The following is a 27,374-nucleotide window of genomic DNA, read 5'->3' as shown; positions in this document are numbered from 1 at the left end:
AGGATACTTCAGTTGTGGTGGGCTGAGTATGTGGGTTGTCTGGTAGGCTTCTTTGGCCCCTAACCCAATTGGTTGCCAGGTCCTTCTTTGTGCAGATGCTGCTGGCTTTTGGTTGGCATGGCCTAGTCATGAGTTGGCTGGCTGCAGAACCCTAAGGGGCCCTGGGGCTAGCGCTGGTTCACTTGTGGGAGGAGTCAAGGTCCAGAAGACTCCAGGGCTCTTTCTTCCTCAATGTTGGGTGAAGCCAGGTTCTGGGGTTAGTGTGGGGCTACTGGTAGGCAGAGCCATATCCTGGGGTCTGGCCATAGGGCCCAGAGATCCCAGAACTTGTGTCAGATTGCTGGGGGGTGGCAGTTCTTGACAAAGTTGAGTATGGGTCCAGGGTAACCTGAAGTTGGTGTTGGCCAGCTAGTGGGTAGGCCCAGGCCCAGGTAGGGTCTGGCCTGATGTTGGTAGGCTGGATTGACAGGCTGCAGGATTGTGGTTTTCTTGCATCTGGTGTCTGGCCCCTGTTGTCTGTGGCTGGTCTAAGGGCTAGTGCACACTTCCTGGTGGGCAGGGCCAGTGCCTGCCCATTGATGGGTGGAAATGTGTCTTAGCCCTCTCTTGAGCAGGGCTCTGTCTAGAGGTGTGTCTAGAGATGGCTGTGGGCTCAGAAAGCTTTAGACAGCCTACCTGGTGATGGGTGGGGATGTGTTCCCACCCAGTTAGTTATTTGGCCTGAGGTGTCCCAGCATTTGTGTGTGAAGGCTGTTGGGTGGGGTTAGGTTTTGGCACTAATGAGCTAGTGGGATGATCCCATGATTGCTGCTGTTAGCAGCAGTGTACACAAGGTAGAAAGCTCCCAAATATGGCTTCCACCAGTGTCTATGTCCTCAGGGTGAGCCCTAGCCAACACCCCCCACCTCTCTGGGGGTCTCTCCAAGATCAACAGGTAGGTCAGGCCCAGGATCCTATCAAAGTACTGCCTTTGCCCTGGGTGAGATTTTGTGTGTGCCCTTTAAGAGTGAAATCTCTATTTCCTCCAGTCCTTTGGGACTTCCAAAATTAAGCCCACTGTCCTTTAAGACCAAATTCTCTGGGAGCTCATTTTACTGGTGCAGGATCCCCAGGCTGGGGAGCCCCACATGTGCTTCAGAACTCTCACTGCTATGGGGGGAGCTCTACACTATAATTATTCTCTAGTTTGTGGGTCACTCACCCTGGGATATGGGAATTGATTGAGTCTTCCCCTCTTACCCATCTCTTTGTGGTTTCTTCCTTATGTCTTTAGTTGTAGAAGATTTTTTCTGGTAGGTTTTTGTCTTATTCATGGATGGTTGTTCTGCTGATAGTTGTGAATTTTGTGTTTGTGAGAGGAGGTAAGCTCAGAATCTTTTTACTCTACCAAGTTAGCCAATCTTGCATGTGCCCTTTTGTTGTGGTGAGGCCTGCTACTGTGGGTGCATTGGTAGGTGGTTCTATCCCCTGGCCTGGTTGACTGCAATGTCATGCCTCCTGCAGTTGCTGTGGGCCCACTGGAAGTTGGGTAGGCTTTTGGCATCATTGGCTGCATGGTGGGGAACAACTTTGTTGCCACCCTGCTGGTGGCCAGCCAGGTCCACACACGGCCAAGGGGGGCATGAGTCTGGTGCTGGCCTGCTGGTGGAGAGGGCCAATTTCCTGCCTGGCTTTCTGTGTGGTCCTAGGTGACTCAGAGCTAGTGCTAGAAAGGCAGGGCCAGATCCTAACATAGTTGTTTGTGCAGCCCAGTGGCTCAGGTCCCTGCATGGCTGTCTGCATGGTTCAGGGTGGCCCAAGGATAGTAGCAGTCACTGGTAGGCAAGGCTGTGTTCCTACACTAGTAGGTGAGAGGGAAGATCCCAAAATGGTGCTTTCCAGCACCAGTGTTATTGTAGTTGAATGAGCTTCCCAAAATGGCTGCTGCCAATGTCTTTGCCACCAGGCATAGTCTCAGTTACCTTCTGCCTCTCTGGGAGGTTCTCCAAGATCAGCAAGTAGTCTGACCTAGGGTCTTTCCAAATTACTGCCTCAGCATTGGCACTCAGAGCATGTGAGATTTTGCATGCTCTCTTTAAGAGTTTAGTGTCTGTCTTCTATAGACCTCCAGCTATCTCAAATATAAGCCCTCTTGAGTTTCAAAGCCAGACATTCTGGGGGTTGTCTTCCTGGTGCAAGACCCCTAGGCTAAGGAGCACGATGTGGAACTTGGACTCCTTGCTCTTTGGGAAGGACGACTATGATTGTGATATTCCTCCCATTTGTAGGTCACCCAGGAGTGTGGGTCCTGACTATACCCCATCTCTGCTCTTCCCACCAGTTTCATTGTGGTTCCCTGTCTTTAGTTGAGGAAAATGTTTTCTACTAGGTCATTCTCATAGATAGTTGCTCTGTTTAAGTGGCTGTAATGTTGGTGTGTCCGTGGGAGGAGGTGATTTCAGGGTCTTCCTATTTCTCCATCTTGTCTTCTCTCCCTTTTTTATTTCTTATCTTTTAAAATCAAATAATTTTACTACAATATATCTCAATATTGGCCTTTCAGATTCATCTTCCCAGATATGTGGTGTGATTGTATAATATATGATTAAATTTGCTTTTATTATAGAAAATCTTCTCCAAAAATTAATTTTAGTGTTGAATTGAGAGAAGTGTCTTAACATTTATTATAACTGTTTCTATCTAGTTGCTCCATTATGTTACCTTTCTTCTGAAGTACTGCCTGTAGTTCTGAATTTGAACAGAAGGTATCAGTATAAGATTAAGGTGCTCTGAGTTTCCCCAGTGGCCAAAGCTGTGTGATATTGGACCAAGCTATTAATATCTCTTGCCCTCAGTGTAAACAATCTTCTAGAGAGAGCAGTAATTCTCAACTGTACCTCTCATGAGAATCATGAGGGGGTGCCTGTTTAAAATACCAATTCTCAGGCTCTTAGACCTCCAGAAACTCCAAGTGTGAGACCTTGGAATAACTATTTTTAGTAAGTGGCCCTGGGTAATTTAGATAATCAGCAAAGTTTGGGAAAACACTGCCTTAGAGAAACAGAGCTACTGTTCAAAAGAATTTGCGTTCAGGAGCATCAAATAAGCTAAGATGTTTACTTTGTTAAATAGATATTGTTTCTTCAGAGCAATTTTAGATTTACAGAATAATTGAGAAGTTAGTAAAAGATTTTCCATATATTCCTCACCTATTTTCCCAGTACCTTTTTATTAATATATTATTATGGTGCATTTGTTACAATTAATGAACCAATATTGACATATTATTATTAATTAAGTTCATAGTTTATTCAGATTCCCTTATTTTTTACCTAATGTGCTGATCCTATTTAAGGATACTTCCCTAGATACATTACATTTAGCAGTTATGTCTCCTTAGGCTGTTCTTGACCTGACAATTGCCCAAACTTTTCTTGTTTTTGATTACCTTGACAGTTTTGAGGAGTATTGATTAGGTATTGTGTAGAATGATCATCAATTAGGATTTGATGTTTTTTCTCATGATTATATTATGGGTTTGAGGGAGGAATATCACAGAGGTAATTCCACTTTCAACACATCGGATCATGGGTGAATACTATTAACATGATTTAGGACTGTTGGTATTAATCTTGATCAGCTAGATGAAGAAGGGTTTGCTAGGCTTCTTCATTATTAAGTCACTTTTTTCTTCCCCTTTTTATACTCTTTGGAAGGAAGTCACTCTGCACAGCCCATGCTAAAGAAGTGAGGAGTTGTGTTCCCCCACCTTGAGAGTAGAGTATCTGCTTGAATTATTTGGAATTTTGCCGTGTGACAGATATGTCTTTCCTCCACATTCATTCATTCATTTATTTAATCATTCATCAATTATTTGTTTATGTGTATGAGAATGAACTCATGGGTATTTGTTTTATACTCTAGGTTAAAATTAATTATTACTTTATTTTTTTTGTTGCTCAAATTGTTCCAGGTTTAGTCATTAGGAGCTCTTTCAGTTGGCTCCTTTGTCCCTCTGACATACATCAATCAATGTGGGATTTGTTTTTTTGATGATCACTCCCTTATTTTCTGGAATTATAAGATTCTCCAGGTTTGGCTTATATATTTCCTGTTTCAATCTTAGAATCAGATATTTCTTCAATGTTTCCTATCTCCCTTTATTGGAGAATGGTATTAGAAACCAAGATTTGGGCATTAGGTGTACTCATTGCTCTTGGAGTGTTGCTTGCTTTAGGCCCTCTCATTTCTCCTTTATACTTTTGGTTGAATTCTCTAGTGAAACCATCTGTCACTGGTGATTTTTTAAGGTTACTGATCCAGTTTCTTTAATAAACATAAGCCTATTCAGATTATCTATTTTTCTATTGTGAGTTTTGATACTTATCCATCTTTCAAAGATTTGTCCATTTTATCTGAGTTTTAAAATTTGTAGGCATAGAATTGTTGATAGTATTCCTTCTTATCCTTTTAATTTCTGTGGTAACAGTAGTGATGACCCCTCTTTCATTTCGGATAATGGTAATTTATGCCTTTTCTATTTTTCTTAGTTAGCCTGGCTAGTTGTTTATCAATTTTATTGATCTTCTCAAAGAATCAGCTTTTTGTTTTATTGATTTTAGCATATTGCTTTCCAGTTTTCAATTTTATTGGTTCCTGACCCAATTAGAATCCTTTCTTTTCTTCTACTTGTATTAGACTTAAATTGCTCTTCTTTCTCTAGCTTACTAAAGAAAGTTAGTAGACACTTATATTATTGATTTTAGATCGTTCTTTTCTAATATATGTACCTAATGCTATATAAATTTTTCTCAATGCATTGCTTTAATTGCATGCCACAGATTTTGATGTTGCATCTTTGTGTCCATTTTTAGGAAATTATAATTTATCTTGAGAATTTTTCTTTTACTCATGTGTTGCTTAATCTCCAAATATTTTGGGATTTTCTAGCTATCCTTTTTCTAAGGATCTCTAGTTTCATTCCATCATGGTCTGAGAACATAGGTTGTATGATTTTTCTTCTTTTCTATTTACTAAATTGTGTTTCATGGCTTATAATGCCATCTGTCTTGGTGAATATTCCATGTGAGCTTGAGAAAAATGTGTATTATGCTATTGATGGATGGAATAGTCTGTAAATGTCAATTAGACCAAGTGGATTTGGTAGTGCTGGCCAGGCCAACTTTATCCTTTTTGATTTTCTGTCTGTTTGACTGATTAATTACTGTTAGAAGGGTGTTGAATTCCGGCCTGTAATAGTGGATTTATCCATTTATCCTTTCAGTTTTATCCATTTTTGCTTCATGTATTTTGATCATTTGTTGTTAGGTGCATACATATTTATGATTGTTTTGTCTTGTCATATAATTGATTCCTTTATCATTATGTAGTGCCCCTCATTATCCTGATGTTTCCTTGTTGTGAAGGTTGCTTTGTCTAATACAGCTACTAGATTTTTAAAATAGTGTTAGTATGAAGTATCTTTCTCCATTGCTTTACTTTAAACCCATCTGAATCTTTGTATTTAAAGTGTGTTTCCTGTCAACAACTATTGTTGGGTGTGTTGTTTTATATTTTAAATATAAATCCACTAAGACAAACTAAGTCTTTTTTGCATTTAGAAGAATTATTGTTATGGTTTGATTAATATCTTCCATGTTTCTGTTTTCTACTCTTTGCAATTGCTCTTTGTTTTTTAATTTATCTCCCTACTTTTCTTCCTTTCCTAGTTTTAATTGAACATTTTATGATTCCATTTTATCACTTCTCTTAGCATATCAATTATACTTCTTTTTAAAATAAGTCTGCTTGTGATGCTTGATTTTTATCTTCAGACTGCTTTTTCTTGCCTTTTTGCATGCCTTGTAATTTTTTGTTGAATGCTAGACATGATTTATTGAGTAACTGAGGAAAAAGTCTTTATTGTGAGGTTTTATGTTAATTTGGCCAAGAGTTAGACTGTGTTTAATGTGTGCTGCTACTTTATGTGCCAGATTTTTCAAATTCCTCTAGTATCATTTTGTCTCTCCTGCTGACCTTGGTCATCTACAATAATTTCTCCTTAGATAGAATTTGCATCTTCAAGCTCTTTAAGCTGTAATTCTGTTTTTATACCATTGGTAAGGTGTGCATATTTCAAAATTGTTCTTATTCCCCTTTCTCTAGCATTTCCATAAGGGTAATTTTCATGATTCTTTACTGTGAGAACCTGGTGGGCTTCCTGAAGGTAAAACCCACAAAAATGTGGGAGCCCCACTAATACTGCAGTCCCCAGGGGTTTCTCACTCTCAAGCTAGTCCATACTCAGCCTCCAGCATTTGTTATTATAAATAATTAAGCCTTCCTACCAGTTTTTTGCTCTAACAGATGAACAGGTATTCTGTTGCAGGTAAACAGTTATGTGATTTTCTGTATTCACCTGCCTCTCCACATTTCAGGGAGGTAATTTTCCCTGTGAACTCAATTCTCTGACGGGTCCAAGAAAAGTAGCTGATATTCAGGTTGTTCAAATTTTTTTGTCATAAGGATGGTAGTGATGACTTCAAATCTCTTTACATGTTAGAGTTAAAACCAGAAGTCTAATACTTTCTTTAAAGGTAGTGGATTTATTAACTTCTGGTTTATGAGGGATGGGGAATAAACAATTATTAAACAAAAATCCTAGATACGTACATACATTAACCTTTGAAATAAATGAAACTGGAATATTTCAAATATTGGTATTTCTTGTCTTTTCCTCAATATTTCCTATGGAATATCCTCCAAATTATACTGTTTTGTTCTAAATATGGCCTGAATCATCACACACACACACACACACACACACACACACACAGAATGCACACAGAATTTCCTACATATATTTCTCACTTAATCCTCTCATAAAAGTGCTAATTTTAAAAAAAATAATTACGTAGCATAGATGACAAAGGCCCACTAAAATGTGATACATTTCTACATTTTATTTTACAGGATTATATGAGAGACTTCAAAGTCTAACCTTCAAAGAGTTAGCTTTCTTTTGTGAAAATCTTCACATTTCTAGTTAATATTTTAATAAAATATTGCACATAATTTTTATGGAGGAAACTCCACTGTTTTACATAAAGGTAGTTTTAATTTAGGAGAATTAAATAGTGTCTTGTCTTTTAGAAAAATTAGTCTAGTTGCCAAGACAGTAGGTAGGGTGCTAATATGTAACCTATAGGTAATATTCACTCAATGCACAGCTTTCTGAGGCACTAGGATTATAGTTGTGAAGAAGATTAGCACAATCCTTCCTCTCAGGGAGCTTATGCTTTAGGAAGACAATTATATGATATAGTGTGATGAAAGCTATAGTATTATGGTTCAGTGATATATATATATATAATTACATATATATTACATATTACATAGATACATACACACACACACACACACACACACACACACACACACACACATATATATCTCCAGAAATGAAAGAAGTTCATTCCAATTCCAAGAAATGAAAGAAGTTCGTTCAGTGTGGCAGGATTATATTCGAAGGGCAAGAAGTAGAAACTGGAGGGCTTCCCTGGTGGCATAGTGATTGAGAGTCTGCCTGCCGATGCAGGGAACACGGGTTTGTGCCCCGGTCTGGGAAGATCCCACATGCCACGGAGCGGCTGGGCCCGTGAGCCATGGCCACTGAGCCTGCGCGTCCGGAGCCTGTGCTCTGCAACGGGAGAGGCCACAACAGTGAGAGGTCCGCGTACTGCAAAAAAAAAAAAAAAAAAAAGAAGTAGAAACTGGAGACATAAGAAATTTGAACTTTATTCCAAGACTAACAGGAAGAAACTGAAGGAGGCTGGCTAATCAGGGCTAATCAGTGACCAAAGCAGATTTATGCTTCAGTAAGGTAATTCTAACTGCTTTGTGAAAATAAATGAATTGCAAGGAGAATTTGGAGTCAGTGACACAGGTTAAGAATGTATAGTAGGAATCCAGCCTAAGGAAAATAGTACATTGACTCAAGAATATGGCATTAAGCATGAAGAATTATGGACACTTTCTAGAAATGGTTATGATGTTAAGTAACAGAACATGGTGATGACTGACTGTGTGGGTAGATGGAGAGGAAGTCAGGCAATGGTAATGTACAGATTTTTGGCTTGGTCAACGGGGAGACATAATTAATATACATTAAATAAAATAAAAATATTTGAGTAGGACACGTTCATTTTGCACATGCTAATTTGAGGTATCTGTGGAACATCTGGGCTTAGATAAATGACACTGGCAAGGCAAAACAAAAATGTATTAATTCAAAGAACTCATTATTTCAAAAAGTTAAGTTGGTAAAAATATTCAGAATTACAGAAAAGTTGGGTAAACTTGTATACAGATATTCTCAATATATATATCATAGAATCATTCCATTATGTCAGTACTGGTATTTATTCAAGCTCATTTGATGGAGCCTAAAATCTTTTCAGCTAATCTAACAAATAAAGTTAAATGTATTTTGGCTCCAAATTTTTATTCTTTCACTCTTTATGTTTGTACACACGATCATATTTGTTTCTGAACATTCCAGGACAAAAAGTACAAACTATTGACTTCAGGTACTCGCTAAAATCTGCATTGTAACAGATGGTAGAAATGTGGCCTATTCTAAAGAATTAATGTATGTTAAAATGATAATGTTGAAAAGTAGAAAATATTAAAGAATTACATATTTTAACTGGTAAAAATAATATATGCAAAAGAATCTATTGGACATTAGTTGATAATAATTAAATGGGTAGAAGTTTAGTAAACACTGAGCTTTCATTTAAATGAAATTTGATTAATTCAGCAGTCATTTATCTTGGCTAAAATCTAAGATGCTAAATATGTCTACTTTATTCATCTTTAACCAGGAGCCTGGGAAAGCCCAGAATGCTACAATCTTCTAACAAAGGAAAGAGGTAACTATTAATCTGAATACTTAAAACAGGAAAACAGTTATGTTTCTTTGGTTTATTTATATAGCAAACATCCTGAGATATTCCCTAAGATTAGAATGTAGATTATAGAACAGCCAGGTGTCTTGGCCATACATTCCAAGGTTATACAGAGTAGGATGAAAATGGAATTTTTCTGAACATGCTTTAGTTAATAATATTTTATGTAATAATTTTATTTCAATATACCACTTAGAACACACTTGTAAACAATTCTTTCTCATTACATTTAAACAAGAAGCACTGCTATTTCCGAAAATTAAAAAACATCACAATAAAAATCAGGTCTTGGGCTTCCCTGGTGGCGCAGTGGTTGAGAGTCTGCCTGCCAGTGCAGGGGACACGGGTTCGTGCCCCGGTCCGGGAAAATCCCACATGCCGCGGAGTGGCTGGGCCCGTGAGCCATGGCCTCGGAGCCTGCGTGTCCGGAGCCTGTGCTCCGCAACGGGAGAGGCCATGACAGTGAGAGGCCCGCGTACCGCAAAAAAAAAAAAAAAAAAAAAAAATCAGGTCTTCCAGTTTAAGGAATCGTTGTATTGTTACACAAAGAGAATGATTTTGCCAGAATCTTTGCTCACATCTTCAAGACCACATTTTCCTTAAATGTAATGTAGCATATGAAAATTTCAAGTGAAAAGGAACTTACATACATCTTATTAATATCATCTACAGATTTAGGGAAGACTTACTTTGTCAAACACTATATGCCATAAAAAAAGGAAAAAAGGACTAGAAAGATGTGTAAAAAGTATCAATAGTTTATCAAAATTATTTCCACAAAATATGAATTGGATATTTAAATACATTAACAGATATATTCAGAAAAATAGGCAAAGTGTTCATTGTTATTCAGCATTTAACCAAAACTTTGGAAAAATTCTAATCAAAACACCAAATAAACACAATTTCACAAATGGTCTTGAAGATATGGATTTGAATCAAAGAATGTAAAAAAAGGTAAAAGAAATTGTGAAAAAAAGAGTTAATATTGACATGTGTCAAAACCAAATAATATACTGTAATAGGAGAAAAAGGGGCTTTAGAGTCATTCAGATTCATACACATCTCTACACAGAAATATATATGTGTATATATATGGAAACTTTAAAAACCTAAATGGAGGGAATATGCCATGTTTAAGGATTAGAAGACTTGATATTGAATCCCAAATAAAATCCAAGCACTTTTGTTGTGAAAATTGACAAGCTGATTCTAAGTGCATATGAAAAGGCAAAGGCCCACAATGGTGAAGATAATCTTAAAGAAGAACAAAGGGGGAAATTTACACTACCGAATATTAAAGCTTATTATAAAACTAAACTATGTAAGACTATGTAGTACTGGTGCAAGGACAAACACAGATGGAACAAAATAGCACAGAAACAGACTCAAACATTTATAGACACAATATATGCGACAAAATGGGCACTGCAGAACAATGATGACAGGGTAGTGTTTTTAATAAATGAGTCAGAGTAAACTGGATATCCAAATGGAGAAAAACTGAATATTGTTACAGCTTACCTTAGGCCATTTGCAAAAATTAATTCCAGGTAGATTATGGATATAAATGTGATAAGAAAAAAAAGTTTCTAGAAAGTAGTAACATAGAATATCTTCATAATCTTGCGGTATGCAACAGTGTTATTAAGGACAAAAAGCACAAAGCAAAACACTGTAAAACTGGACTACATTAAAATTAAAACTTCTCTTCATCTAAAGACATTATTTACAAGACGGAAAAGAGAAGGATAATATCTTTGCCATATATTCAACCAATAAGTGCTTTTGTCTTGAACATATAAAGAACTCCTAAAAATCAGTAAGAAAAAAAGACAAAACACTCACTTAAATAAGCACAAGACTGGAACAGGTACTTTCAAAAGAAGATGTCCAAATATCCAATAAAATATTTCAAGCTCATTAGTCATCAGAGAGATGCAAATTTAAGAACAAAATGAAGTACTACTAGACAACCAATCAGAATGGCTAATGTTTTTTTTAAGTTGAAAATACCAGTGGTTGTCAAGGAATGAAGCAACTGGAACTCTTACACACTATGTTTATAAACTATTTTGGGAAACTAATGAATTTTAAACACATGCTATCATATGATCTTACCATTCTACTCCTATGTATTTAACTAACAGAAATCTATATGCAAGTGCACTGAAATATATACACAAGAATAGCATTATTTGAAGTAGCCAAAATCTAGAAACAATCCAAATGCCCATCAACTTTTGGATGCATAGCATGTGATTCTATATAGAAAATAAAATGAACTGCTACACTGAATAACACGAATGAATCTCACAAACATAATGTTGAGCAAATGAATTCAGGCACAGAATAATATTTACTATATAGTTCAATTTATATAAATTTATAAAATAGGCAAATAATCTATAATATTAGAAGAATCTATAATATTAGAATATTAGAAGAATATTAGTAATCTATAATATCAGAACAACTATATGTATAATATAGTGGTTATCATTGGGGAAAAGTGGGAACTTTGAAAGGGAGAGGATCTAAGAGGCGTAGCTGAGGAGCTGGTAGGATTCTGTTTCTTGAGCATGGTGGTGTTTACATAGTTCTTTTTTTCATGTTTGTGAAAATTCATCAAGCTATACATTCATATTTGGGTGCTTTTCTGCACATGTTATACTTCAATAAACATATTTAAATATACATCCTATAAATGAAAAAATATATGAAATGCTATGTGGTTGCTTGAAATAAAATAGAACAAGAAATAATAAAAACATAGTTTCAAAAATGTTTACATATAGGCAGTATACTGAAAAGAATAATCAACAAACTCCAAATAAGTAAAAGGATCTGGTTCAAATAGTCATTGTAAGGGGAAAAGAACTCCTTTACATAGTATTTCTTGTGGAAAGCACCATCTACTAAGAATGTCAAGTAAAATAATAAACATCTAATTTGACTATATTTTGGCATTTCATATGAGGGTCTAAATTAAGGAAACTGCTCTCTTCATTGGTTGCTTTGTATTCTGGATGATTCTTTATGTAACTAGTATTAAAGAGACAATCATTAAATTCTGTACTACTGTCTATTTTATGGCTTTATATTGTTATCTGTAACTGGAAAATACAGAAAATAGTATTGTACAAAAAGTGTGGCTGAGGGAGATCAGCTCGGTGTTTTGTGACCACCTGGAGGGGTGGGATAGGGAGGGTGGGAGGGAGGGAGACACAAGAGGGAAGAGATATGGGAACATATGTATATGTATAACTGATTCACTTTGTTATAAAGCAGAATTAATTATACCCCAATAAAGATGTTAAAAAAAAAAGTGTGGCTGAAATATCTATCCAGGCATTGTTGATCAAAGACTTTTAAGAAAGTAAAAAACACGTGACTCAATTGTAAAAATGTTCTTTCGTTTTTTTTCTAACCATAGTGTATCATATTTTTCAACCTTTGCAAGTAAATTTCAATGCTCTTTATTACTACCATTATTATGGTATGGAAAGTTAGTTCAATGTTAGCTGCAAACCCATGTTATATTTCACCTTTATGAAATATTTTTGTTGTGGTTGCAACAGAATATATTATGAATCATAGTCAGAAATGTCTTCCAAATAAATATTATGAAGTATTATTATATTTAAGGACTGTGTATATTTTGTATTTGGATTCCTATGTTTTAAGTTCTATAAAATGCCCTTCATAAAAATAAAATACGGGGCTTCCCTGGTGGCGCAGTGGTTGAGAGTCCGCCTGCCGATGCAGGGCACACGGGCTCGTGCCCCGGTCCGGGAAGATCCCACATGCCGCGGAGCGGCTGCGCCCGTGAGCCATGGCCGCTGGGCCTGCGCGTCCGGAGCCTGTGCTCCGCAACGGGAGAGGCCACAACAGTGAGAGGCCCGCGTAACGCAAAAAAAAAAAAAAAAAAAAAAATACTAGTTAGTCAATTTTTTTAAGTCTAAATTAATGACAATGTTTTAGATGGAGTTTTAAAAAATAGGCTTCTATATGTTCATAAAACATGTAAGATTATATTCAGCAGAAAACTTGATAAATATAAATGGATAATTTTAAATGATAGACTCAAATAGCTTTTTTTCCCTATGATGTTGATCTTAGCTACAAGATTACTTACTGTCTTACTCCTCAACTTTTCCAAGAGCTCTATCACTGATCTATGAAAGCGAGGAAGCCAGCCTAACTTTTTCCACTTTCAAAGCAGCCATAATTCTAAATATTTATCCTAACAGATCTCTAAGTTTTATTGCTGCCAACATACAAAGATGGTTGAGACATACTCAAATAATGTTGGAAAACATGCCCTGTGTGAAAAAACTAATTTAGTCAAAACAATTTTTAAATGGAGATAAAATACTAAATATTGACACTTGCTTTTTAACAATTATGAGGCTTGTTAAAATTTAACATAATTTTAACAATTATGATTCTGATTGAATCATTGTTAAAGTTATAACTAAATAATTAATAACTAGTGCCAGGAAGCCACAAAATATGTGAATTTAAGGGGAAAATGCTAAATCTTGTTAGAAGTAGCAAGTGTTAAGGTTTGACTGTAGTACGTGTCACCTAACTGATGCAGGTACTTTTGACAGTAAAGGACTCGGTGTGGCATCACTAAAGTTGGAACCAGCCTGGGATGAACTGCTGCTGCTACATTCACTGGACTTTCCAGGGTTCCAGGGTTCTCTGTTCTGGCCAATTTCCAAGCAGACAGGTGGCCAGTTTCCTTCTGTCATGTGAACCAAATCTCACCCTGAAGGTAACTTCCCACTCTACATTGTTAACAGAAGAGGGAGGTTAATTCTGTTTAAAATAAATGGCATTCTTTTACAATTATGCTATAAGCAGAATATCTGAAACCTTGTTTTTTTTGTTAACTTTCCTGGTTTTTCTACGTCTTAGACACAAAATTGATTATCATAAGAAAGTTTTATTTTGCTATTCTGTAACAGAAAGTGTTAAGCTGCTGTCTCTTACCTAGAAATCAAACTGCATGCTTGCTTGTTTACTTGGACACTTCCACCCCCAATCCAGAGCATTGGTGAACTTTTAGGTTCCTTCATGTTAAAGTCTAACTCTCAGCCTCATATGTTGCATGAAATTAATTACCATATCCTTCGTTCCAGCTAGTGTATCTATAGGAGAAAGTAAATTTTGCGATTATGTCGTATAATAGGAAAATAAATTTCACATACAAAAAGCGTAGGCTTTAATATTTTTTCTCATTGATAAAATGACAAAGTATAAAATCTCTAGAATCACTTCTACACATCTCAAATCAAAGACTGTAATCTAGAAATGAATCAAAATAAAGCCTACTTCATACTTGATTTTCGTATTTTTTGCTATACTTTATCAAATCTAAGATACCTGTCAAAATTATAGTTTAGAATAATTTTGTTCTAATGTTCATACATTAAATGAAATATTATAATGAAATAAAATAAATATTTGATGATATTCTGTAAATTGATTTACCCTTATCAAAATTATGTCCACTCACAGAAAATAACTTTTACTCTAGTAAAATCTATAAAGTACCTCTTAGAATTCTGCAATACATTGGTTTTAATAGTTTCCCATCTAGATGATGTCTTTGAACATAAGGACAATACCTGTCACATAAGTGGTACATAAGAGGTAAAACACTGGTTAATGGATTAATGAAGTATACCTAGGTGTAATACCTGAGACTGCTTCACAGATTACATGCTCAGTACATAACGGCTGATTGGTACCTTGGTAAATAAGTATAAAGGATGGTATTAAGGGACTCAGAGATTGTTGGTGCTATTAGATCACTGTATGCTTCCTTTTAAAATACTGTTAGGATGTTTTCTTTAGAAAAATTGACAATTAAGGGTTTTATATATTTTTAAATGTCAGCAATTAATAAGAATGAAAAATTATTTTAGTTGACAATGTAGGATTTCTATCAAATTTACCATTAAATACAGCATAATTCCTGGAGAGTTATTCATGCTCCTTCTTTAATTTTTCACTTTTTTTTCTTCCACTCCTTCTAGGGTTATCTCTTTTAGTGGACAGGGGAATTATAAAATGGAGAGACTATAATAGGAGTTCTCATGACTAGGTTTTTATGCCACCACTTGCCTCACAATTTTCTCTAGTGACAGAAGTGACTCTGGCTAAGGAGCCAAAAGCCAATTTCACACAGATCTCCAGGGATATTGGACTTTGACGATTCTATTCCTGCCTGCTCCTGCCTGCCTTCTCATATGTCTCCTGGATAAGAACATAAAGAGAAAAATATACTTAATAATCTACCCATAATTAACTCCTGCTACTCAGTATTGATTTATATTAATTATACTACTTGGTAAAAATGCCAAGGCCAATATATTTTGAACTTATGATCAACATGGTCAACAGAGTATCCGGAAAGAAACTTCTTTTTAAGCCTTCGTGTTATTATGCTTCCAATTGGCAAGATTTTTAAATAAACCAATGACTGAGGAGAAGCAGAAAGGAAATAGGATTAAATTAAAACATGTACAATTATTCAAAAGGAGTGATGGCAATTTTAAACCACCATCAACAGAAGTTTAACTTCGTACCTTGAAAGTATAAAAAGTTTCACCATTTTTCTGGAAAATGGAGTTGAAAGAGGAATAATTTTAACAAATTTGTTCAATGAAATCCTGTGAATCCATGAGATAAGTAACATTTGTCCTTTGAAAATTCAAGCAATGAGTAGAAAAAAATATAGTTAATGATTTTTTATTGGACGGAAGCTGGTTTAAAGAATTCAAGAAAGAAGTCACAGTATAAATTCTCTTCATGTTTAAGTAATTTATTTGATGTTCGCTACTTGTGTGTTCATTTCAATCCTCGACGCACGTTAACTGCCAGACATGAAAAACAGTGCTCAATCTAAGAGGCCTTAATGAGTGACAATATTTTTGAAATGTGCTTTATGAATACAAATATTTCCAAAGCAAAGACAGAAAACAATTGAATGTGTAGACACAATGAAATTCTGAGCATTTCTCTGATTTACAAAAGTATGCCTAGTTTTTGTTTATCACTAAATGAATAAAACCACTTTAAAAATATATGTGTGTGTATGTGGGTGTATACCCCCATACACACAGTACATAAACATTTCAAAGTGACAAGTTTTTAGTGCACTGCCAAAGAGCTACAATAACTGTCATCCATAGGCATTCACATGCAAACACTACTGGGCTAGTACACTACAGCAAACACGAGTTTTAGCTGAACTCCTTGGCAAAAACTCTTAAAAAATGGAAATAATAAAACAGAAATCTACTTCTCATCTGAACAATATAGAAAATAATGTCTTTTGCCATCTGAGTCATATATACACACAGTATTATCTAAGCTCAGAAAATAACTTCTTACTATACACACAACTGCAGTGTACACTCAGCAAATGTTATCATTGGAAGAAAATGGGCGATGAGGAGATCTGAGGAATAGTAGCAGGAAGAGATCTATCCATTAAAAAATAAAAAGTAAGGCATGGTAAGGGCTGGAATGCACATACATGGGAGTGGACTGGGGAGAAAGTAAACAGAAAGTAACAGAAACCAATTAAAGTGGAAAACAGCAGCTAGTTATGACACAGGGATAAATCATGAAAGTTGGATGGGTGGGAAGTGAGAGGTGAAAATAATTTATCTTCTTTGTTTTAAGTTATTGATATATATAGAACTGTCAGTCACTAGCCAAAGTCCATTTAGAATGTGCATTTGCTAAAATGCCATGAGCCACAGAACAAACTTTGCCAAAACTACCACATAGGGTTGCTCTGAACAACAGTTGTGAAGATGTTCCACAAAACTCAAAATGCTACACTCATATAAGACAGACATTTCACACAATATTCAGCTTCAGTCTTTCCTTCCAACTCTGGGAAAATGCAAACAATGAGCTCTCCAGACCACAGAGAGTAGGAAACCTTCTCTACTCCATTATCAGTTTCTTGCAACAGCAGACTCTGCAGTTACAGCAAAGTCTAACTCTGGAATCAGAGCAAAGATGGTGACAAATTGGTCTAATGAACAGGGATGCAGATATACCTGTGAGCAATATTTCCACTCCTGGCATTAGCCACAGAAATTCCTGGGGGGAAATAATTCAGTGGAGGGAATAAAGAGATTCCCTATCTTGCTACACCCTAACTCTCACAAACCTTGTCTGGACATGAACAGGATTAAATTATCCCAATTTCTTCTTTACAGTAGGAAGGATTGAGATGGTAAAAGGATTACATAAATTCATCAAAATATGTCAAAGCACATAGTATTTTTCTTTACATATTAAAAACTGGAAAAGATTAAAAGTCTCAGGTGTGTTAGCTATGTGTGTGCATTGCTATGATCCTTTGACAGCTAAGAAACTGAGGCTTAGTGAAATTAATTTATTCAAGGCCACTTATCCAACATGAATTTGACCATGGGTCTGTTTCATGTCAAAGTCCTGGCTGACAATTTCTACAACAGCAAAGCCTCCCATCATTAAAAGAGGTGTGGAAGATAAATGGGGAGCAGAGTCAAAACATTTTTTGCTACTTTTTTCTTTTCTTGTTAGTTCTACCTTTAAGAAACTATTTTGGCATTGAATAATATTTCTAACAAACTTTTATACATGCCTTCAACAGCATTTCTTCCTCCATTAATAGTAACTCTACAAGAACAATTCATGATATCAGAAGCACAGGTAATCATGAATTAATGCACCAATCACCAGCAGCTGCAAATATCACAAGAGAGAAAACCAGACATTATGTGCCACCTGCTAAAAGAACACAACACGACATATGAAACATTCCTATCCCCAAAATCATATTTCCATTCTGATCAAGTCTCTAGATCCAACTACCAAATTAAGGAAACAGAGGGTAGGGGAACTTAACACCACAGGGATGTAATTATCAAAACTTAAGACTGTGGCAAATGCTACATGTGAAACAACTTCCTTTCTTCAATGAATAAAATTGCAAGAAAAAAGACAACAGGGTAACATACAGATTAAAAAGACAGTTAAGAGGCTTACTGGGATTCTAATTGTTAAAAATATTAAAACAAATAGCATTTATGAGACAATTATAAGTTGGAACCCTGACAGTATCAAAGAACTACTGTTAACTTTAAGTATGATAATGGAACTGAATATTTTTCCAAAAGAGCCCATGCTTTATAGAAACATATACTGCATATTTATGGTTGAAATGATGTGATATCTGGTATTTATTTCAAAATAATACTGGGAGGGGGTGAGAATGGAGATTATATAAACAAAAATGTACATGAATTGACAATAGCTGAAGTTGGGTGTCATATACATGAATGTTCATTCTACTATTATGTGTAGTTTATGCATGTTTGAAGAAAAGCACATGCAACATCACTGAAAAATGTCCTAATTTTTTTCAAGGAAAGAAGCATATTATCAAGGAATCATACAGTTGAAAAGACCTTAGAAACAATCTATTCAAACCACCTCATTTTATAAATAAGGAAATTAAGGCTCAGATAGGATAAGTGACTTGCTCAGGGTCACACAACCTGTCAGTTCCAGACTCAAGATCAGAATTTAAACCTCCAAACTTGTAGCCCAGGGCTCTGTTCTTTTTCAAACCTATAAGAAATGACTGCATTTAAACATTTAGTCCAGAATACTCTTAAAATTGAGTGTCATCAATAAAAGTAAGCCATGTGGCAAGGAATGAATAGAGTTTAGTTCATACCAAAAATGAGCTGCCAGTCACTGTGATAAGATCTGTTTCTTTCTGAGACCCATGGTTTCCTGCAGGATTGGAGAATGCAAACTGGGTTTCTTCCTCCTGTCCAAAGAAGTCAGAGTCAGGATGTACGTTCCATTCCGTTTTGGTTGGCGGCAGTAGTTCCGAGACATTGTTTTCACAAAGGGTGCTTGAAGGAGTCAGAGCATCTGTGTCTACTGTTAGCTTACTGCTGGGGGTCAAAGCTTGGGGCTCTTGACTCGAGGTTTTCACAGCCAAAGAGCTCAGAGATCCCAACGGCCCCGCACTTACACTTGAGACATCATCTGTATCTAAGGGACTCTGCTGAAAACCAGCGGCTGTCGTTCCAAAGAAGAGTGAGGTATCCAGACTTTGAGGAAGGTCACTGGTGGCCATCAAGGTCTGAGGGTCCACCGCCTGCCCTAAGGAATTATTATTATTATTAACAGGGAGTTTCCCTGCCAGAGTTGAGTTCACAGAAGCCACATCAATAGTCAAGATCCCAGAGTTCACCAATGCGGTGTCCAATACTGCAGCAGAACTATTACTAGGCACATCAGAGAAGAGAGACACAAGCTCTGCATCACTGAGGTCATTCTGCCCCTGGCTGGTAAGTTCACTGCTGGGCGTAAGAGAATTTGCAGCTCCTAGCTGAGCTAAGAGATCCTGGCGCAGGTTGTGCCTTTTGGCCATGTGGGTCTTCATGCTGTGCTTGGATGTGAAGAGTTTATTACAAGTGGAGACTGGGCATCGGCTTTTCCAAGTGTCCACATCCTGCAAGTGTTTCTTGGAGTGAATGTAGAGACTACTGCGAGCAGAGAACCTGGCACAGCAGCCTTCCACGGGGCACACAAAAGGCTTTGTGCCCAGGTGGGTTATGCTGTGGCCTTTCAGATGTTCGGCCCTCGTGAAAGATTTCCCACAGCCTTCTACAGGACACATGAACCTCCGGTCATCGTCGTGCTTCCTTTTGTGCCTAAGGAGTTTGGACATGCTGGTGAAGTTCCAGCCACAGCCCTCAAAGTCACAAAGGAAAGGTCTCTCACCAGTGTGGCTCCGAAGGTGAATTTTCAACCTACAAGCCTTGTCGTACTGTTTGCTGCAGCCAGGAAAGGAGCAGGAAAAGAGTTCCTGTTCCCTGAAGTGGGCGCGGTTATGGGAAAACAGGGCACTCACTGTGATAAACGTCTTCTTGCAGCCCGAAAATGCGCACTGGTAGGGTCTCTCAGGCTCGAAGTGGCTGCGCTGGTGGGCGCTGAGTTTGGCCTGCGTGGGGAAGGTCTCCTCACACACCTCGCATTTGAATGAGTTCTCCTGCTCATGGCCCTTCATGTGTGCTTTGAGGTTATACACCGTGGTGAAGCTCTTGCCACAGCCCTCTGCCGGGCAGCCAAAGGGCCTCAGTTTGTCGTGTGACTGCAGGTGCCTCTTGAGCTTGTACGAGGTGGTGAAGGTCCAGCCGCAACCGCCCAGGGGGCACTTGAAGGGCCGCTGGCCCTGGCTGCTGCTGTGCGTCAGCAGGTGCACCTTCAGTTGGTGCTTCTTGGCAAAGGTTTGTCCGCACTGCGCCTCAGGACACAGGTACAGCACCACGCCCTGGCCCGGGCCTAGCGGCCCGCGGGGACTCTCAGCAGCAACCGGGCCCTCCGCCTCCTCCTCGGGCGCTGGGGCGGGCGCGGGTTCGGCCCGCTCGGCCAGCAGGAGGTCGGGCAGCAGCTCGGGACAGTCCCCAGGCTGCGCGGCGTGCGGGATCCCCGCTTGCGGGGCGATCAGACCCCCGGGCTGCGGGGCAGGGGCGACCCCAGGCGCCCAGGCTGGCGGCGGGGGCGTGGCCAGGGTGAGGAAGCCGTTCTCGAAGCGCAACAGCAGGTTTTGTTTGTGAATGGTGACGGTGCCCGCGAAGGCCGCGGCGGGGCCCAGGACTGGGGCGGGAATCGGGGCCAGGGCCGGGACTGGGGCGCGGATAGCGGACAGGGAGCTGGGGCCCAGCGCAGGGCGGCCCTCGGGGTTCGCGCCGCTTTCGTGCCCATGGAACCGTGGGCCCAGCCCAGCCTCCTCCCTCCATAGGGGCCCTGCGGCCTGGCTGGCGCCCGTGGAATCTACGTCTCCACCCACCGGGTCCAGCAGCACCAGGAAGAAGTCATCGCCATCGCCGCCGCCGCCGCCGCTGCCGCCGCCGCCGCCGCCGCCGCCGCCGCCGCCAGCGTGATCGGGCGTCGGCACCAACGGGCTAGGGCCCGGGCCCGGGGAGGCCGCGCGGGCCACCTCGCGCTGCCGCCCGGGCCCGCCATCTTGGGGGCCCCGGAGCAGCAGGAGGCGGCGCGCGGGGGCCTGGCCGGCCCGCGGGTCAGGACCTCCGTGGATCCGGCCGCCGCCCCCGGGGCTGCCAGCGCCGCCGCCCTGTCGCGACCCGCGAGCCGGGAGCAGCCTCGGGATTTCCATCTCCGCGTCCATGAGGCTCCGCTGGAACCAGAATCGCGGAGGAGGCGCGACCCCGCCCCCTGCCGCGGGCCCGAACACGTTCCTGAAAGGAAAAAAAAAAAAATGTGCAATGCGCAGAAACTGGCCCTATCAGATATTAAAACGTGTTTAACGCCACCGTGATTTAAATATTCTGGTACTGGGTGTCTAGAACAGAATAGAAAGCCCAGGGGCAGAGCCTCGTATACATAAATAAGTTCCACAGTTAATATTAGTAGGAAATCAAGGAGGTTTTCCCAGATACAGGGGAAATGGTGCTGGAATGAATACCTTAGCTATCTATCTGCTAAATGCAACATAAATCGGTACCTCACTACCGATTTATGTACCAAAATAAACACACCCCCAGCCCCTCCCAGTGCTAAACATGGTGGTTAGCACTTATCCTGTATTAAACATTGTTTACTGGATGGATGGCTGGATTAATGGATGACAGAAAATTCCTGAGAGAATACGCTATGTGTCAAGATTAAACAACCATAGTGCCACCAATTCCTACTGAAAAGGTTGTCTTTTAAAAAAATTTCCTGGAAAGCTTCCATATCCAGAACTGTCTTGAGCAATGTCTTCAGGAAAATTTGTCGCATAGTTAAATTTTTTGTCCTGCTGGTGCAGAGACTAGATTGAGTAAGAGGTGGGGCCGAAGCAGATTAGCACTGTTCAGCCTAGAAATGCAAAGCCTGGAGGATGAAACAATTTATATTGAAATCTGGAGAACCCAACCCACTCCTGGGTTCTCCCTATAAGGTACACAACCTAAACCAACTCTGCTCTTCCACCATTGGTTGCACCATGGTAAATTTTATGTCCAATCTCACAGCATGATGAGGACATTCTTCAGCTTACTCTAGATTCTCCAGCACACGGAGGTCTCTGGACAAGAGTACTAGTTAAATGTGATAAGGTTAAACCCTAAGTTACTGCAGTGGACTCTCCTGAGAACAAGGCACAGATGCCTTTTGCATGCCCAATAGCCCCAATGTGCCTGCTTGCATTTAAGTGTGGTGGCCTAGTCTCACTGTAATGTATTTGGCCTATGATGCCTAATGATCTTATTAATGTTGATGATGATCCTTCAATTTGTCTGTCATCAGTGAGTTGGGAATTGATATAAGTACAGGGTGAATTAATCTGGCAAGAGAAAGGTTTAGAGTGATGACTAGATTATGGGATACCTATAGTTTAAGTAATCCCTTCTTTCCCCTCTTTTAATGATAATGGACACTTGCTGATCTCTTGATTAAAAGATCAAGTTTTTCATCCATAACAATTCAAGCCTCATCAAAATTTCTACATCACATATTTTTCTTTCTATTACATTTTTTGGAGGAAACATTTTTTTCAAATCTGAGGTATAGAGGAATGCATAAAATATATCTGCCAGGTTTAGATAATTTATAAAAGCAAACACCCGTGTAACCAGGACGAAGGTCAAGAAATAGACCATTGCCAGCCTTCCAGAATACATCCACCGTATTCCTCTCAATCACAAACCATACCCTCCCCTATAGATATAGTCGTTATCTTGACTTTGTGATAATCATTTCAGTGCTTTTTTTTAAATATGACTTTACAACTTTTGTATGCATCCCTAAACAATACAGTTTATATGAAGTTATATCAACAGAATCATGCTGCATGCTCCCTTTTATGGCCTGCCTCTTTCACTGTGTATCATATTTATTTGAGAGACTCATCATGTTGTTCCTAGTAGCTGTAGATCTTTTGTCTCCATTGTTGACTAGCATTCCAGTGCATGATTTTAGCAAAGTGATTATGATATGATTATTTCATTCTACACTGGATGAACACTGGGTTCATCCAGGGTTGTTTTTAGCTTTTTATTATGAACAATGGTACAATGAACATTCTTGGACATTTTTCATGGGACTCATGTTTAAAAGTCTCTTGGGTATACATGCAAGAACAGAATCACTGGCCCACAGAGTATGCGTATCTTCAGCTTTTCTACACGATGCCAAATTGTTTTCTATAGTGGTTGTACCAATTTACAATCCCACCAGTAACACAGAGAGTTCCTGCTCCTGCACATCTTCATCTACACCAAGTATTGCCAGAATTTAATTTACTGTTTTTTACCACTACTAAGTTTGGGCACATTCTCATGTTTATGAACCTCTTGGATTTTCTCTTCTGTGAAAAGCCTGTTCATGTTCAACTCTTTCACCATTTTTCTATTCTATTTTCCATCTTGTCTTTACTGATCCAATGAGTTTTTTATGTGTTTTAAATACCAGTCCATTGGTGGTTATATGTGTGGCCAAAATAGTCCTTTGCTTTGTTGTTTGTATTTTCTCTTGCTTTATGCCGTGCTTTGTGAACAAATCTTAGTTATAACATACTTAATTATAACATAGTCAAATTTATCATTCTTTTCCTTGTGGTTAGTGCTTTTCTGTTTCAAGAAATCTGTCCCTGCCCTGGGGCAATGAAAATATTCTCTATATTTCCTTCTGAAATATTTGTGGTTTTGCCTTTCACAGTTAGGTCATAATCCACCTACAAGTGATGTTTGTGTATAGTGTTGAGTAGGGTTTCATTTTTTTTCTTCATGTGGATATCTGATTGTCTCAGTGAACCACTTATTGAAAAGTCTGCCCTTTTACTCTTGATTTGCAGTGCCACATGTGTCATAAATCACGCATCTACCTATGTATGGGCTAGTTTGTGTACTCTCTATTAAGTACCATGGCTCTATTTATCTGTCCATTTTAAATACCACATATCAATATTAATTACTACAGATCTATAAACAATTCTGATCTTTGGATAAGGCCACTCAATTCTGCCTTGTTCTTCAAGAATGTCTAGGTTATTTTTGGCCTGTCTCAACTCCACTTATATTATCAATTCATCAGAAAAGTTTCAACCAAAATCTTGTTTGAGGTTCTAATTAAGATTGCGTTGAACTTTTAGATTTGACTCCTTGTCAATAATATGGAATGTTATTGAATAGATATGGTCTATCTCTCCTTTTAATAAGAACTTCCCTAATGTGTCCCAATAATACTTCATATTTTTCCTATAAGAGGACATTTTATCCTAGGTACTTCATATTTTGCAAATACTGCCTTTGAAATGTTCATTTTGTAAATTTGTTGCTGGTAAATAGAATACAATTGGCTTCTGTATATTGATATTTTATCCTACAAACAGCTATCTAAACTCTTTTATTGATTCTACCAATTTGAAAATACCTGTAGAATATAGTGTACACAATCATGTCATCTGCAAACAATGCCAGTCTTACTTCTTCCTTTCCGAGCATTTTATTCCTTCTTTTTCCCCTTACTACTCTTTCTGGGTGTTAGTGGACATTCTTACTTGATGCAGCTCTCAAAAGAAGGCTTTCAGTAATTCCAGGAATGATATTTGCTGTAGGTGTTGTGTTCTGTAGCAATCTGGATCCAATCAGGATATGGAAAGTACACAGTGGACAGGGGAATTTTAACATAAAGTGAAGCATAATGTTTAACATAAAGAATTATTAAACTATGACAAATGTAGAATATATAAGATATAGGAAAACTCTATATGGTATCCTGGGCCTGAGGGAGCATACCCAAGGAAAGACAAACTTGGAATGCGGGTCCTTCCCCAAGACTGGAGGTCACACCTCATTGGAGAAGGTGTAGGAGAACCTACTGGATGGCAGAGAAGTTTTCTGGTTTGCCAGCACCAGAGCAGGTCTGCAAAACCACAGCTGGTCTACAGTTGCAAGGTAAGCAGGAAGGTACCCTCTGGAGCACATCAGTGTGGACAAGCCACTGCTGGTGGCCAGCATGTAGACGTGTAGTAGGAGCAAGGGTCCTGGTGGGGTTGGAGGCCTGGAGCTAACAATGTCCTATACATAGGATCCGGAGGGCCTTGGTGTTGTAAGGGCTGCAGCCTTGGGAGAAGTGCAGGAGGTAACGTTAGTGGTGAGGTGGGGTGGGTCGGGAGAGCAATCAATTAGAGGAAATCAGCGGGTAGGTGGCTGGCTTGGAGCACAGAATGTCCCTATGAAGAGGGCCACAGAAAGCCAATGACCAGGCTACACTCGATAGGACAGTTGTTCTGGGTACATGCTTGGGGCCGAGCACCTAGGATATCCTTACACCCACACTTCTGACAGCCAGAAGTCACAGGAGAGCCACTTTCTCCTTCAGTAACATTTTGATCACTTTGAAGGAGAGATGCTTAAGGTAATTCATCCATTATCAGAGAGAATATATTAAAGGGTGAATTTAGAGCAGGGAGAACATTAACAACTGGCTTCATATCCTTTATCAGTTTAGGAGGGTCCCTTCTATTGTTACCTTGCATGAATGGTAGGTACCCTATCTATCATCATATTGTTTCTCTGGTGAATTAATGATTAAAGCAGCAGGACTGGCCACTTCCAGAGTTTTAATAGACTGCTTACAATTCTTGTTGGACCCACGGTTCCCTGGCCTGAAATGAGTTTTGCTGCAAAACCCAGGCTCTGGCACAAAAGGGTGTCATGGGGGTAGGGCAGAGAGCCTGTGAACTCCGCATTCTGGTCCTACCCAGGGCTTGTCTGCTCTACCTGCAAGGAGAACCTTGGTGTGTGGTGAGATTGCCTCTTCCACCATGAGTGTGCATATCACATGTTCTCCTCAGGAATCTTCCACCATGAGTGTGAATATCACATGATCTCCTCAGGAATAGACTAGTTTATACCTGAAATGTTGCTCTACTCTCTTGGTAGCTGTACCTACCAAGATGAAGATGCTTGGATTCCATTTAAAGCCATGCTCATCAGAGCCCTGTCCATGGAGGAGCAGGGCAAAAGATTCCTGTGTTAGTCTTACAAAGTGTACGTGTTTACCAGTGGTGGCAATTTGAGTGCTTTAATTGCACTTTTCTTGATTGCCTTTAGGCTCCAAAATGGACAAAAATTGATGGGGGAAAATGGCACATAATTTTGCCATTCCTAAGTGACAAATGATCTATTCTTTAGTGGTTGGACTGGCATCTTATACTGGGAAGGAGAGACAATTTAATTTTTTTTAAACTTTTTCTTTCAGTGTGTCCATATTCAATAGATAGAATAAGATACCACTAAATCCAGAGGAAAAATACTTTTTAAAATAATTATTATTTTTTCTAATAATAGTTGCTCATCCTTGGAATCTTGTACTCTCTTCCTAGTACTTCCAATGTATAAAGCGTATTCACTTCTGTTCAGAAGCCACACAAGACAAATTAACCCACAGCCTTCTGTTCTCACACAGGACTGGGCTGGCCTCCTATCCCCGGCACCCTGAGATCTTGAACAGGAGGACCTGAATATGAACAGCAAGTTTATCCTTTAAATGCTGGTTGGACCTGCTGCCCGGGCTCTCTTAACTGCCACCCTGACAATGATGAGACACAAATGTGAAATCTGAAACCTGCTCACTAACAAGAGGAGCAGCTCTCTAGGCCTGCCACTTGGGAAGCTGTCACCACCAGGCATCCAAGTAGGCACTCTCACTTGGTAGAAATCACTGAGAACCAGGTTTTGTGGAGATAACACACCTCTAGTCTGTCGTTTCTGAAGGTGGGCTGTGTAGCTGCAGCTGCTGTGTCTCTCCCTGCAGGAGGAAGTTGAACTTGGGAGCTCCCCACGAGGCATAGGCTGGGAGGGACCCATCAAGGCTCACATCTTCCCACTGACAACCAGAATGACCCCACTCCTGAACCCCAGCAAAAGAGTAAGAGTCCCCCTGCTGTGTAACCGCTCAAGGATACATTCTTATTCGCTTTGTCCCTCGCTTCAACCTGCTGTGCTCTGGCTGAGGATGCAGAGCAAGAGCTGAGTTTTAGTAGTTCCTGAAAATTCACGTAGTTGTTTCTCCCTGGTTCAACTGAGAGAAGAGAGGACGGTGCCAGGGTACACCCTGTCTTTACTTCTGGGGGCCAGCTCTGCTTTGGGCGAACTTGACAACTACTTAACCACAGAAACCTTCCCCATGCCCTGCATCTGTTCTCAGAATATAATACAGTTTCTGAGGATGCCCAGGCTTCCTTACATTAAGCTCCAGTTTCCCCTCAAGAATTGTATGGGTGAGAGAGTTTTCATTCACTCTCCCTTTCTTCTTACTACAAACACCCCGAACCACACTCAGGGATTGCATGGCCACTCCAAGACTTCACCCAGGTCC

The 27,374-nt window shown here is 39.3% G+C and overlaps 1 protein-coding gene and 1 long non-coding RNA gene across 2 annotated transcripts in view; one reads left to right on the top strand and one right to left on the bottom strand.

The window, feature by feature from the left end:
* Positions 1 to 27,374, top strand: part of LOC309977760 — a 946,815-nt gene that overhangs the window by 54,047 nt on the left and 865,394 nt on the right. The window lies entirely within an intron of this gene.
* Positions 18,194 to 21,380, bottom strand: ZXDB (zinc finger X-linked duplicated B). Its single transcript, XM_082864053.1, has one exon. The coding sequence runs from the start codon at positions 21,175 to 21,177 to the stop codon at positions 18,703 to 18,705; it is 2,475 nt and encodes an 824-aa protein (XP_082720179.1). The 5' UTR covers positions 21,178 to 21,380; the 3' UTR covers positions 18,194 to 18,702.

Source organism: Leucopleurus acutus (genome assembly GCF_964270905.1).
Source record: "Leucopleurus acutus genome assembly, chromosome: X".
NCBI classification, from domain to species: Eukaryota; Metazoa; Chordata; class Mammalia; order Artiodactyla; family Delphinidae; genus Leucopleurus; species Leucopleurus acutus.
This window is presented reverse-complemented; position numbering and strand designations above follow the sequence as displayed.